Here is a 15,742-nt window from a genome sequence, read left to right as displayed (position 1 = left end):
CGCTGGTTCTCTCCCCTTTAAGTGAGGGGAGAGATGTGGTGACGCACACACGCAATGACGTCAGCACTGCTCCCCGGCTGAGTGACAGTGGCGGAGACTCCGCCACTCTAGAGTACTTACCGCCGCACTTCCGCCCCCATTATGACTGACTTCTGGTCCGCTCCAAAATAATTGGCAAAGAGCTGAAAATCGATCAAGAGTCCAGCTCGTCTGTCGCGACGGTAAAAATACTTTGAAAATGGTAGGTGCAGCAGGATTCCGGCAGGGGTGAATTTCTACCCGATAGTTTTCTAAAATTGCGAGTGCAGTTGGATAAAGCCATAAGAAAAGCAAAATCATTGTGGGTCTTATCAGTAGGGACATCAAATACAACAGTAATGAGGTGATACATTTGTACAAGCCAATGGTTAGGCCACACTTTGTAGTTTTGGGCATCCCATTATAGAAAGAGCATTAAAGCCATAGAAAGCGTACAGCGTAGATTCACCAGGATGACACCAGCAATGGAAAACTATAGTTGAGGATTGAATTACATAGAAATTGCAGCTTGGAAAGAGGCCGTTGGATCTAACACGAGCACTCTTTTGCCATGTCTCTTTATCCCCTTTTCCTTCAACCACCTATCGAACATATTCTTAAATGTTGACATGGTGACTGCTTCGATCACTAACTCCGGTAGTGCATTTCAGTTTCCCAATGCTCTGTGTAACATAGTTTCTCTGGCTCACTGTCCCAAATCTCTTAAATTTCATCTTATATTGGTGTTCCTTCGTTCTAGACTTCTCGCCTACAGGGTACAGTTTCTATCCACTCTTTCCCCCATCCCTTCTTCGTTTTAAATATCTCTGTCAAATCACCCCACAATCTCCTCTGTTCGAATGAAAGCAAACCAATTGTTCAACTCTTTCTTCATTTCCTCACACCAGGCTTCCCAGTGAATCTATGCTTTACCCTCTCTCTTGCCTCAATATTCTTCCTATAGCATCAAGCCCAGAATTGTACACAATACTACAACTGTGGTCTGAGTTAGGCTTTATAGGGAATTCCCCATTAAATCTTGACTTCTATATTCTGTACCACTTGATATAAATCCCAGTATTCCATAGCTTATTTTTTATTGATCTTATCTAGTAACTTTTAATGTCTTGTGAACCTGAACTCAAATGTCACCCTGCTCCTCCACATCACACAGCCTTCCCCATTCAAATTCTAATTATTACTTTTTTTTAACCAAAATGTTCCACCTCACATTTATTGATATTGCATTCCATCGACTACATTTTGTCCATCTTGCCAATATACCCTTGCAGCTTTGTTGACTCTTCAGTTATTTACTCTGCTTCCTATTTTAGTATTCTCTGTAACTTTGGATACACACTCCCTCTAGCCCTATATCCAAATCATTAAAACGAGATCCTGGGATTATTCCCACTGGAGCTGACGAGGTGGATGCAGAGAGGATGTTTCCACTGATGGGGGAGACTTGAACTCGAGGGCATGATCTTAGAATAAGGGGCCGCCCATTTAAAACAGAGATGAGGAGAAATTGATTCTCTGAGGGTTGTAAATCTGTGGAATTCGCTGCCTCAGGGACCTGTGAAAGCTGGGACATTGAATAAATTTAAGATAGAAATAGACAGTTTCTTAAACGATAAGGGGTTATGGGGAGCGGGCGGGGAAGTGGAGCTTGGTCCATGATCAGATCATCCATGATCTTATTGAATGGCGGAGCAGGCTCGAGGGGCCGTATGGCCTACTCCTGCTCCTATTTCTTATGTTCTTATGTGAGACTGACGAGATTTATGCATTTTTAAAGTTCTGAGCACTTTCTGATGGGATGAATAGAGTCAGCAATGAGGAGTTATCCATTTTAAATTGTCAATGAAAATGAGGAGGCAAGTTCGGACAAATTTCTTGACTCATGGGGAGTAGTTGAGGCAGAGATCATTCTCCGGAAAGAGTATATAAACACTTGAAGCAGACAAAATACAGGGCTTTGGAAAGAAAATAGGGTAGTGGGATTATTTCTGGATACGAGCAACACTCCAGCAAGGACACAATTGGTTAATTAGCCGCCTCTTGTGCTATAAACTTCTACGATCCAGTATAAAAGGAGAGTTTTGTGTAGTTCTTCTTTGTACCCACAAGATGGCAATATTCTTCCAGTAAAGTTCCCTCACCAAATGAGAGGTTTATAGAGTAAATGTTTCTGCATCGTTGGAGCTGTGAATTCAGCCATGCTGGTTGACCCCTGTTACAGATCCTCAGTGATCTTTCTGTACTAAAATGAATAAGATTTCCTGCACGGCCTCATGTATCATTGTCATAAACAACCAGCAAGTCTGAGCTATCATTACTGGTCTTTCGTTGCTTAGCAGTTGTTGGAGAACTAGATTTCACCTCAAAGAAATAACTTGCATTTATATAGTGCCTTTCACGATTCCAGTCCCAAAGTGCTTTACAGCCAATGAGGTACTTTTGAAGAGTTGTCACTATTGTCATGTAGGAAATACAGCAGCCAAATTGTACATAACAGCTTGCAATTATATATGTAATAAAATGTGCCAAGGCACTTCGCTGGAGTGTTAACGGACAAAACTGACCATACAAAGATGGGAGAAAAAGCAATGTGTGAGGAGGACACAAAAAATCTACAACAGGACATAGATAGGCTAAGTGAGTGGGCAAAAATTTGGCAGATGGAGTATAATGTTGGAAAGTGTGAGGTCATGCACTTTGGCAGAAAAAAATCAAAGAGCAAGTTATTATTTAAATGGAGAAAGATTGCCAAGTGCTGCAGTACAGCGGGACCTGGGGGTACTTGTGCATTAAACACAAAAGGATATTATGCAGGTACAACAAGTGATCAGGAAGGCCAATGGTATCTTGGCCTTTATTGCAAATGGGATGGAGTAGAAAAGCAGGGAAGTCTTACTACAGCTATACAGGGAATTGTGAGGCCACACCTGGAATACTGCGTTTCCAAAATTATGTAAGGATATACTTGCTTTGGAGGCAGTTCAGAGGTTCATTACGTTGATTCCGGGGATGAGGGAGTTGACATGAGGAAAGGTTGAGGAGGTTGGGCCTCTACTCATTGGAATTCAGAAGAATATGAGATGATATCGAATCGTATAAGATTATGAGGGGGCTTGACAAGGTGGATGCAGAGAGGATGTTTCCACTGATGGGGGAGACTAGAACTAGAGGGCATGATCTTAGAATAAGGGGCCGCCCATTTAAAACAGAGATGAGGAGAAATTGATTCTCTCAGAGGGTTGTAACTCTGGAATTTACTGCCTCAGAGAGCTGTGGAAGCTGGACATTGAATAGATTTAAGACCGAAATAGACAGTTTCTTAAACGATAAGGGGATAAGAAGTTATGGGGAGCAGGCAGGGAAGTGGAGCTGAGTCCATGATCGGATCAGCCATGATCTCATTGACTGGTGCAGCAGGCTCGAGGGGCCATATGGCCTACTTCTCTTCTTATGTTCTTATGTAAAATTTGACACCGAGCCACGAGATATTAGGACAGGTGGCGAACTGTTTGGCCAAAGAGGTAAGTTTTAAGGAGTGTTTATCCTGGGTTCTAAAATGAAATGTTACTCGGGGATAAACAGTTGATGCTGGTGCTCCCAGTCTCGAATCTACAGATGTGTCACCACAAGGGTGAGTAAAGCAGCCCCTTCGTTGACTGCCAGTACACCGTTGACAATCGGTAGTGGTTTTGCAACATCATCCTCATCCAACTTTCACTCTTTCCTACACCCACCCCAGGAAATCACATGGCTTGCACCCGATACCTCCCCATCTGGTGCAGCGCTGATCGAGAAATACAGCGCAGATCGGGAGTGGGAAATTGAGTTTGAACCCTTGCATTCTGTGGCACTGCCCTGTTACTAGCATCACGATGTGGTCTGTTTAGTTTTTAATTTGAATATTTCCGATTTATTTTTTTCACTCATTAAGTAGATGGAGAATGAAAGAACAACATTCTTGACATACAGTGCACTCAATAAAAGTTTTGAACTCAGCCCTAGATTAGATATAAAATAAAGATCCCTCCACCTACATTTCAACAGCTGCAGTATCCAATATTCGGGAGTAGGGGCCAGATAAATGTGCCACAGTGAGTGGACTGTATCTACACAGAAATGCATGACCTCCCAAATGCAAAAATTGTGATACCGCCTTCACGCAAAACTGCAACATCCCAATCTGCACAAATATCTAAATCTCCCCTGCAGTAATTGGCTGTCTGCATGTCATTCATACTTTTTCACCACTCTCTAGCCTGAGTTGCCCTCCACTATCACTCGGTCCCATTGTGATCTTTCCTGCTGCTTTTCCTAACACCACGACCTCTGCTCTGCTACCTGAAGTTTGAAAGCTTGGAATCTTAAACTTCCATGGCCCGAAGAGTTGGTAAAAGCTGATTCTTGATTGGTGCAGGAAAGTTCTGACTTTGATCTAAATACACCCACCGGGGAGCAGCTTCTTGCAGAAAGCTATGCCATGGGAAGTTTAAGGACCCAAGACTTGAGTAAAGTCAGCCTTGTGCACAAACACGGAAGGAAGAAACAGACCAGCAAGGGTTTTGTGGGCCAGCTAAAAGAAGCTGAACGATGTGCAGGGATTGACTTGAGCACATCTGAGATGCAACGCAAATTAGATGCTGAATAAAACTCCCTCTCGACAGTCCTATCAGGCACAGCTAGCGAAGGTACATCACAAGTTAGAGGCAAAGTAAAACCCCTTTCACTCTACTTAAAATAAGCTCGATCTTAATCTTCGAACATACCTATTTCTCACGTCATCTTTCTGAGATTGGCGGTTGGTGCCAAATTATTGGCTGTTGCCTTCTGTTGGATTGCTGTCAGAGGACACTCCCATCCCGTCCATCTGGGCTCAGTTGTGCCGAGGCTTCAAAGGTGAAAGGATGACCTATTAAATGTGTTGTCCAGTCTCTAATACTGTCACTTTGACCTACTGATTGCTTTTAATTGTTTGTCTTGTATTGTGCTTTTCTTGCCAGTATGATCCTCGATTTGGAGAAGCGTTCTGGAACAGCAGCAAGTACGGAATGGTGAACTACCTCCTGAGGATGATGACGAGTTGGGCAATTGTCTGCAGTGTCTGGTATCTGCCGCCAATGACACGTGAGGTAACCTCTTGCTTCATGTATGTGTGTGTGTGTGGAGAAAGTTGACGGATTCTGGGAGCAGAGTACTGCTTTTTAAAAAAAATATTATTTTTTTTCCTTATAGTTTTATTTTATTTGTTCATGGCTGTTGGCATCGCTGGCAAGGCCAGCATTTATTGCCCATCCCTAATTGCCATTGAGAAGGTGATGGTGAGCCGCCACCTTAAACCACTGCAGTCCGTGTGGTGAAGGTTCACTGCTGTTGGGGAATTCCAGAATTTTGACCCAGCGACGATAGTGTGAGATTTGGGGGCGAACTTGCAAGTGGTAGTGTTCCCATGCACCTGCTGTCCTTGTCTTTCCATTTGGTAGAGGTCGCGGGTTTGGGAGGTGCTGTCGAAGAAGCCTTGGCGAATTGCTGCAGTGTGCCGGAGGTGGAGGGAGTGAATGTTAAATGTGCTGGATGGGGTGCCCAACAGATGGACTGTTTTGTACTGGATGGTGTCGAGCTTTTTGAGTGTTGTTGCAGATGCACTTATCCAGGCAAGTGAAGAGTATTCCATCACACTCCTGATTTATGCCTTGCAAATGGTGGAAAGGCTTTGGGGAGTCAGAAGGCGAGTCAGTCATCACCGAATACCCAGCCTCTGACCTGCTCTTGTAGCCACAGTGTTTATGTGGCTGGTCCAGTTAGGTTTCTGATCAATGGTGACCCTCAGGATGTTAATGGTGGGGAATTTGGAAATATTAATCTGAATAACTGTCATGGGAGGTGGCTAGACTCTCTCTCTTGTTGGAGATACTCATTGTCTGCCAATTGTGTGGCGCAAATATTACTTGCCACTTATCAGCCTAAGCCTGAATGTTGTCCAAGTCTTGCTGTATGTAGGCACAGACTGCTTCATTTTTTGAGGAGTTTTGAATGGAACTGAACACTGCAATCATCAGCGAACATCCCCACTTCTGACATGATGAAGGGATGTTCATTGATGAAGCAGCTGAAGATGGTTGGGCCCAGGACACTGCCCTGAGGAACTCCTGCAGCAATGTCCTGGGGCTGAGATAATTGGCCTCCAACAACCACAGTCATCTTTTGTGCTAGGTATGACCCCAGCCAGTGTCGAGTTTTTCCCCTGATTCCCATTGACTTCAATTAACTAGGGTTCCTTGATGCCACAATCAGTCAAAGGCTGCCTTGATGTTAAGGGCAGTCCCTCTCCCCTCACCTCTAGAATTCACTTTTTTTTTGTCCATGTTTGGACCAAGGCTGTAATGTGGTCTTGAGCCAAGTGGTCCTGGTGGAACCCAAACCAAGCATCGGTGATCAGATTATTGGTGACTAAGTTTCGCTTTATAGCACTGTCGACTACACCTTCCATCGCTTTGCTGATCATTGAGCGTAAGCTGATGGGGCAGAAATTGGCTAGATAGGATTTGACCTGCTTTTTGTTGACAGGACATACCTGGACAATTTTCCACTTTTATCGGGTAGATGCCACATTTGTAGCTGTACTGACAGCTTTGCTAGAGGCGCGGCTAGTTCTGGAGCACGTCTTCAACACTATAGCCAGATGTTGTCGCGGCACATAGCCTTTGCAGATCCAGTGCATTCAACCGTTGATAGCATGTGGAGTGAATCGAATTGGCTGAAGACTGGCTTCTGTGATGGTGGGGACCTTAGGAGGAGGCCTGGCACTTCTGGCTGAAGATGGTTGCGAATGCTTAAATTTGATCTCTTAACAATCCCTGGTTTCAGCAGTTTATGGCCTTGCTACCTCTGGTTGAAGGAAGGGAAAAACAGCCACGGTTGTTGCTCCTGATCACTATCCATTGCTGCAATGGGTCCGGTGACGACAGGACCAGGCTTTGCTGTGAAGTATATTGTGTTTGAGAAGTTCTCGACACACTACGGTCTCTGCTTTGGACAAGAGTATGATAAAACAAGAGTATGTTTTTCCCTTCCTTCAACCAGAGGTAGCAAGCTCATAAGCTGCTGAAACCAGGGATTGTTAAGAGATCAAATTTAAGCATTCACAATCACCACTTTATTTCCATTTGCATCTAATTTACATTGCACTAATTCTGCTCATAAGTTGTATTGTGGCTGCTGAACAGACTTTAACGTTCCAGTGAAGGCATTTCCATTAGCTTCATTCTGTGCTGGTTGACCAATTTGTTGTTATTTGAGATCCACATACAACATGTCTTTCACACAGATGAGGCAGCAATATATGGTAACTTACTGAGAGGCCCTGTAGAGCAGCACTGTTTGAAATGCTTTCTTTGTGTTGCATAGGAAGGTGAAGAAGCAGTACAGTTTGCTAATCGTGTGAAAGCTGCAATTGCTCGACAAGGTGGTCTTGTAGATTTACTGTGGTAAGTAAATTTCTTCCAGTTTGTTGCCCAGGAGCACCCAGGGCCTTGTTCTGCTTCGCATATGAGAACATGCCATAAATGTGTCTCTTTTTAAAAAAAAAAATAATAAAGTTTGTTAAATTAGAGTATCCAAAATTGATCATTTTATGAGTGACCTAATTGCATTACATTGAATGAGGCGATTTCTAAAACACTTAGTCAGCAAAAAGAATGGCAGCTTCTCACTTCCTCCTTTGTAACAAAATGCCTTCTGTTCTGTAGCAACACTAGCACTTTTTGGGAAAACCTGATTTCATTGAGTCTATGTTCAGTTCCCAAATTTGTTTGTCTTGTATGAATAGAGATTCGGTTGCAGGCCAGTTTGTGAATCTCATGTTGGACAGACCGGTTGTTGCCCAGGGTTTTTGGCTGGCACAGGTCCGTTGCCCCATTGTTTATATTTCAGCACTACAGATATACCTCATGAGACAGCAAACGATCACTTTGTTCTAGCTGCAGTCTTTACACTTAATATGCTATAACTCTCCCTGATGTCGAGAGAGGTGAGCAACCAGATTGGGTGAAACTTTTGAGCAAATGTGTTGCATTGCTTTCTTCAGATAAATGTTGCCAACTGTTTTCTGAAGCAGTCCCACAAAGTGAACAAGAACTCAAAGCAGCAGCAGTCTCCACATCCCAATAAACTGGACATGCTTCTGCTTTAGGAATTGAGTGTGACTCATGGTCTCGCAGGAGGCGTTGGCTGAACCCTGCTGAAGTTTATTTCCCAATTCAGTTTTTAATGCTGCTTATTATATTTTGGGAGTTCCTGGATTCTGTGTATACAACCTGGGTTTAATCTGGTGTGTAGTACCTGGGTTTAATCTCATGTATACAAGAGTACGAGAGGAAGCTTGCAGGGAACATTAAGTCGGACTGCAAAAACTTCTATCGATATATAAAGAGAAAAAGATTAGTAAAGACAAACGTAGGTCCCCTGCAGTCAAAATCAGGGGAAGTCATAACGGGGAACAAAGAAATGGCAGACCAATTGAACAAGTACTTTGGTTTGGTATTCACTAAGGAGGACACAAACAATCTTCCGGTTATAAAAGGGGTCAGAGGGTCTAGTAAGAAGGAGGAACTGAGGGAAATCCTTATTAGTTGGGAAATTGTGTTGGGGAAATTGATGGGATTGAAGGCTGATAAATCCCCAGGGCCTGATGGACTGCATCCCAGAGTACTTAAGGAGGTGGCCTTGGAAATAGTGGATACATAGTTGACAGTCATTTTCCAACATTCCATAGATTCTGGATCAGTTCCTATGGAGTGGAGGGTAGCCAATGTAACCCCACTTTTTAAAAAAAGGAGGGAGAGAGAAAACAGGGAATTATAGACCGGTCAGCCTGACATCGGTAGTGGGTAAAATGATAGAACCAATTATTAAGGATGTCATAGCAGCGCATTTGGAAAGAGGTGACACGATAGGTCCAAGTCAGCATGGATTTGTGAAAGGGAGGATGTTTCCAGTAGAGCGGACAAGAGAGAACCAGTTGATGTGGTGTATTTGGACTTTCAGAAGGCTTACGACAAGGTTCCACATGAGATTAATGTGCGAAGTTAAAGCACATGGGATTGGGGGTAGTGGGCTAGAACATAAGAACATAAGAACTAGGAACAGGAGTAGGCCATCAAGCCACTCGAGCCTGCTCCGCCATTCAATAAGATCATGGCTGATCTGGCCGTGGACTCAGCTCCACTTACCCGCCTGCTCCCCGTAACCCTTAATTCCCTTATTGGTTAAAAATCTATCTATCTGTGATTTGAATACATTCAATGAGCTAGCCTCAACTGCTTCCTTGGGAAGAGAATTCCACAGATTCACAACCCTCTGGGAGAAGAAATTCCTTCTCAACTCGGTTTTAAATTGGCTCCCCCGTATTTTGAGGCTGTGCCCCCGAGTTCTAGTCTCCTCGACCAGTGGAAACAACCTCTCTGCCTCTATCTTGTCTATCCCTTTCATTATTTTAAATGTTTCTATAAGATCACCCCTCATCCTTCTGAACTCCAACGAGTAAAGACACAGTCTACTCAATCTATCATCATAAGGTAACCCCTTCATCTCCGGAATCAGCCTAGTGAATCGTCTCTGTACCCCCTCCAAAGCTAGTATATCCTTCCTTAAGTAAGGTGACCAAAACTGCACGCAGTACTCCAGGTGCGGCCTCACCAATACCCTATACAGTTGCAGCAGGACCTCCCTGCTTTTGTACCCCATCCCTCTCGCAATGAAGGCCAACATTCCATTCGCCTTCCTGATTACCTGCTGCACCTGCAAACTAACTTTTTGGGATTCGTGCACAAGTACCCCCAGGTCCCTCTGCACCGCAGCATGTTGTAATTTCTCCCCATTCAAATAATATTCCCTTTTACTGTGGTTTTTTTTCCCCAAGGTGGATGACCTCACATTTTCCAACATTGTATTCCATCTGCCAAACCTTAGCCCATTCGTTAACCTACCTAAATCTCTTTGCAGCTTCTCTCTGTCCTCTACACAACCCGCTTTCCCACTAATCTTTGTGTCATCTGCAAATTTTGTTACACTACACTCTGTCCCCTCTTCCAGGTCATCTATGTATATTGTAAACAGTTGTGGTCCCAGCACCGATCCCTGTGGCACACCACTAACCACCGATTTCCAACCCGAAAAGGACCCATTTATCCCGACTCTCTGCTTTCTGTTAGCCAGCCAATTCTCTATTCATGCCAATACATTTCCTCTGACTCCGCTTACCTTTATCTTCTGCAGTAACCTTTTGTGTGGCACCTTATCGAATGCCTTTTGATGTGGATTGAGAACTGGTTGGCAGACAGGAAGCAAAGAGTAGGAGTAAATGGGTACTTTTCAGAATGGCAGGCAGTGACTAGTGGGGTACCGCAAGGTTCTGTGCTGGGGCCCCAGCTGTTTACATTGTACATTAATGATTTAGACGAGGGGATTAAATGTAATATCTCCAAATTTGCGGATGACACAGTGTGAGCTGCGAGGAGGATGCTATGAGGCTGCAGAGTGACTTGGATAGGTGAGGTGAGTGGGCAAATGCATGGCAGATGAAGTATAATGTGGATAAATGTGAGGTTATCTACTTTGGTAGTAAAATCAGAGAGATAGACTATTATCTGTATGGCGACAGATTAGGAAAAGGGCAGGTGCAACGAGACCTGGGTGTCATGGTACATCAGTCATTGAAGGTTGGCATGCAGGTACAGCAGGCGGTTAAGAAAGCAAATGGCATGTTGGCCTTCATAGCAAAGGGATTTGAGTACAGGGGCAGGGAGGTGTTACTACAGTTGTACAGGGCCTTGGTGAGGCCACACCTGGAGTATTGTGTCCAGTTTTGGTCTCCTAACTTGAGGAAGGACATTCTTGCTATTGAGGGAGTGCAGCGAAGATTCACCAGACTGATTCTCAGGATGGCGGGACTGACATATCAAGAAAGACTGGATCAACTGGGCTTGTATTCACTGGAGTTCAGAAGAATGAGAGGGGATCTCATAGAAACGTTTAAAATTCTGACGGGTTTAGACAGGTTAGATGCAGGAAGAATGTTCCCAATGTTGGGGAAGTCCAGAACCAGGGGTCACAGTCTAAGGATAAGGGGTAAGCCATTTAGGACCGAGATGAGGAGAAACTTCTTCACCCAGAGAGTGGTGAACCTGTGGAATTCTCTACCACAGAAAGTTGTTGAGGCCAATTCACTAAATATATTCAAAAAGGAGTTAGATGAAGTCCTTACTACTAGGGGGATCAAGGGGTATGGCGAGAAAGCAGGAATGTGGGACTGAAGTTGCATGTTCAGCCATGAACTCATTGAATGCGGTGCAGGCTCGAAGGGCCGAATGGCCTACTCCTGCACCTATTTTCTATGTTTCTATGTGTAGTACCTGGGTTTAATCTGGTGTGTAGTACCTGGGTTTAATCTGGTGTGTAGTATCTGGGTTTAACTTGATGTCCCTGTGCATTTCAGGGATGGCGGCCTCAAGAGAGAAAAGGTGAAGGAAACCTACAAAGAGGAGCAGCAGAAACTCTACAGTAAGATGATAGTGGGGAACCACAAAGACCGAAGCCGATCCTGAACTCTCCGTTGGACTACCCATTCCACTGCCAGTGTGGGCATGTGAAAGGACACATCCAAGGCTGTGTTTCTGGCCCGTAATAAACTAAAGGGCAAGAATTTGTCCTGGTGCTTGTTTTCTCTTGTTGAGGAATGTAAAACTGAGCAGTATGGAGTGCAAAGAAATCTGCTGTATCTCGGACTGTCTGCACCTGGAAATGGACACAGAAAAATGTCTTACAAAAATGGCAAATGTGTCTAGGTTGGGGGGAAAAGGAAAGAATGAGATACAACTTAAAGATAAAGCAAGGCGGAAAGGAATGGTGCAGCTGATGTGGGTTATGCCAAGCCCGTTTTCAGACCAAATGGGACAGTTAGCCATAGTCTGTGTGTTTTAGCTGACTGGGTCAGTAGTGTTTTAATTGGAGAGAGGTGCTCAAAGGCTGTGAACAAGCAAGAAGCAGAAACACAAAACCTTTGACCACATAACTGACTGGAAGAGGCGTGTTGATGGAGATCCTATGATGCATGACTTTACACGTACTCATTTTATTTTGACACCGGTTTTAAATATGTATTTGCATGCTTTTGTTTTTTTTTTCTTTTTTTTTTAATTACGTAGACTTTTAACATTTTCATTGTAACCAGGAAAGAAAAGATTCTGCTGCCTATCCTCCATGGCTGGGCTTGACTGCAAGCAGATGTGAAGGATCCTTATTTTTTGTACTTAATTTGCTTTTCCTGAAGTGTGCTGTAGGGACAAAGGCTCCATTGTCCTGCATACACCCATCAATCCAGTTCCTTGAGGTTTTTTATTCTGTTGAAAGCTTACTCTGCCATTCTGTTTACACTGTTAAGCCATTAACATCTGGATCTATTTCAGCAAGGCGTGCATAAGCACATATTTTCCATTCCAGTTTGACAAAATGATTTTAACTGTCTCAGTTCAAAGCTTGGAAGCTGGTGTGCAATCACCTATGTGGTATAATTCCCAATCTTGAGTTTTATTATTGACAGGGCTCGTTGTTTTTTCTGTGTCCTCAACCACTTCTTAATGTCTCGTTGTGTGAACCATATTGGCTAGACTTTGGCATCTCTGATGGTGGGACCTCAGGAGGAGGCCGAGTAGAATCATTCATTTTTGATTTAAGAACGCTTACAAATGTTTTAGCCTGGTCTCTTGTACTCGTGCTGGATTCTGCGCAGTCTTGGGATGCTAGATTTGTCCTTAGTCTGTCCCCCAAAACACAGTGGTGATAGCACCCTAAGTGGTGGAGGATGCCCTCACAATGGAGACAAGACTTTGTATTCACAAGAACTTGTGGTCACGCCTACCAATGCTATTGCGGATGGATGTGTCTGTGACAGGTAGGTTGGTGAGGAGGAGATCAGGCAGATTAATGCCCTCATGACATAATGGAGGCCCAGTCTGGCAATTACAAACATTTTCAGGCCAGGTCAATCAGTGGTGGTAATATCAAGCCACGGATGGTGAACATTTGAGTATTTTGTGTGCCCTTCCTTCCCTTGGTGCTTTCTTTAAGTGGTGTTCAACATGGAGGAATACTGATTTGTCAGTTGGGGATGGGGGAAAGGTGGTACGTGGTAATTAATGGGACTTTCCAAGGCTTTGTTTAACCTAAAGCCATGAGATGTCTTGGGGTCCACAGTCCCAGGAGCACGCCCACTGACTGCTACTCTGATGGGACTATCCTGCCAATGTAATGGCACGTACCCAAGAATGATGGAGGAGGAGTCTGGGATGATTGCTGAAAGCGTGTACAAAAATACGTGGCTTTTGCTGGTCTAGTCTTTGGGATAATAGTCCCCATGTGTTAGCGAGGATCACCCGAATCTTGCCCTGAACTGATGCCTGGTTGTTGCAATAGGTCCATCTGATATTCTGTTTTTCTATCATGATTGTGTCAGACCACTTTGGAGGGTGTGAAGAAAAGCAGTAGTGAACCATTTGAGTTTTTAACAACAGTCCAACAGTTTTTAAGAGTTAAGATGTGGTTTGTTGAACTCAGCGTCACAGATTGCTATGATGGGATTAGAGCTAATGACCTATGTTTCTAAATTTAGTATTGTAAACTCCGGGCTACTGTACCTGAAGAATGACAATTGGGGTGACACACCAAAGGGCATTGAGCACCTGTGGAATGTGACCTCAGAAAGGAGTCATCTTCAGGAGCAGGGGAGGAGAAGAAAATTGGTAAGAGAAAGAATCCAAAGTGGGCAAAAATTTAGATTGGGGGGGGAAAAAATGTTGCTATGATTTGTAGCTAAAAGTTCAGACCCATCAGCGGAGAGTGAGCTAGCAATCATAATTCTAGAAAGTACATTTTGAAATTTTTAATAAAATGTATGCAGCGCTTCAAATTGAAACTAACCAGATGTTATTTTAAATTACATCCATAATTTAATATTTCATCTGCTAATGCTAAAACATGAATTGTATGGAGCTACAGATTAGGAGTTCACTGTGATTTGCCCAACTGTTGGATCTTACCCAGGAAATACCCGTTATCCCAGTATGAGTGAGGAACCTAATAGCAGCTTAGTGAGTATACTCTAACCCAGTGAGTTGTATAGGTCAGGAAAGGCCCAGGTTTGTGCTGAGTTGCTGGATTTCATGCAGGATAGCAACTGGGGTACTACTAGCAAAAAACAGCTGGGGTTCCAGCATCTGGTCACTATCCAGTAACTAGTGCTAGAAAGATATAAATGTATTGTTGCTAACTAGGTATCTTTTTTTTTTATTCGTTCCTGGGATGTGGGCTTCGCTGGCTAGGCCAGCCTTTATTGCTCATCCCTAATTGCCCCTTGAGAAGGTGGTGGTGAGTCACCTCCTTGAACGCTGCAGTCTGTGTGGTGAAGGTATTCCCACAGTGCTGCTAGGGAGGGAGTTCCAGGATTATGACCCAACGACAATGAAGGAACGGCGATATATTTCCAAGTCAGGATGGTGTGTGACTTTGGTCTGGGCTCTCGCATGCAAAGTAGTCATTTCAATGAGGAATCATGCCTGTTGGCACTCCGGAACTGTGCCCCAGTATCAGTCAGCACATGTGCTAAGGAGGCTGTGTGTGGGGAAATGGACATCCAATGCCTTATTGTCCTTAGCTACACCTGTCGGAGAGGGGAATGCTGCGTTGACCGAGTACGTAAATGTAAACAAGTTCTATCATTGCAAATTGTAATAAATGGAATTAGGAGATTATGCTTTAAAGTATACTAGCATGAAGTTGACATTTGGGGTAGGAGATGGGGGGCAGTTGAGGAAAGCATTTTCAGATTTATAAACTTTTTAACTCTTAGACGATTGTAATGTTAGGTGTGTCACTCAGTGCTGGGTTGGATGTTATGTATTTTGAACCCTGTTGCACTGCACCTTACCTTTTTTGTAGAGGTAATATTGTTTTCATCACCTTGAAGGTTCATCTAAACAGATAAAGGAAGATAATACTGAGGGCTGTGTGTTTGTGTGGAGTTTTCATGTTACATTATAATGAGATGATCTGACAATGTATTTGCTAACAAAATGTTCTGCTTGGTTTTCTATAAACTGCAGATAAAAACCTTTGCACCATCAAGCTTGTCATTCTTCCAGTTCAACCAAACCAAGACAATTTTAGTATATTTTTAAAGAAAGCGGAAGTGCTGTGTAAAATTTCTGAACAGGATGAATGAGAAGCGGCTCTGTTCTTTGGAATGGGAGCGAGGAAATAATTTGATCCCTTTGAGTTTTTTATTCCTCGGCGTGAAAATGAAATAATACTGTCAACAGTTAGCATTTGATGCAGATCTTTGGGGACTCGGGCAGCAGAAGAAAGTTTGGTTTTTAAAGAAAACCAGAGTAAGGCCCTATTTTCTTAATTCCTTCCAGGGGAGTCGTGCTGCTATTCCAGCTATATTGCATTACTGCAAGCAGGAATAATCTCCCACCAGAGAGCCATATACCCTAATGTACCCATCTGACACTCGGTTACTGCTTGTGCACATTCTAGAGCACCATCCTTGCACCGAGTATTTTGGGTGTGGGGGTTTGATGTTCAGGGCTAGGTGCTGCAGCTACAGCCAACTACACCAGGTCAGATCATCTTTCCGAACTACATGCAATGACAG

The 15,742-nt window shown here is 43.7% G+C and overlaps 1 protein-coding gene across 4 annotated transcripts in view; it reads left to right on the top strand.

Annotated features, from left to right (window-relative positions):
• gpat4 (glycerol-3-phosphate acyltransferase 4) overlaps nucleotides 1-15,210 on the top strand; it is a 79,072-nt gene extending 63,862 nt beyond the window's left edge. For all 4 annotated transcript variants that reach the window (XM_070866211.1, XM_070866212.1, XM_070866214.1 and 1 more), the window contains 3 exons: nucleotides 5,037-5,165; nucleotides 7,441-7,520; nucleotides 11,528-15,210. In XM_070866211.1, the coding sequence (XP_070722312.1) occupies nucleotides 5,037-5,165; nucleotides 7,441-7,520; nucleotides 11,528-11,636 (318 nt within the window). In that variant the 3' untranslated portion in view covers nucleotides 11,637-15,210. The remainder of the gene's footprint in view (nucleotides 1-5,036; nucleotides 5,166-7,440; nucleotides 7,521-11,527) is intronic.
• The last annotated feature ends 532 nt before the right edge of the window (nucleotides 15,211-15,742 follow it).

The sequence above is a fragment of the Pristiophorus japonicus genome, chromosome 22 (genome assembly GCF_044704955.1).
Source record: "Pristiophorus japonicus isolate sPriJap1 chromosome 22, sPriJap1.hap1, whole genome shotgun sequence".
NCBI lineage: Eukaryota > Metazoa > Chordata > Chondrichthyes > Pristiophoridae > Pristiophorus > Pristiophorus japonicus.
The sequence above is the reverse complement of the archived record's forward strand: the minus strand, read 5'-3'. Positions and strand labels throughout refer to the sequence as shown.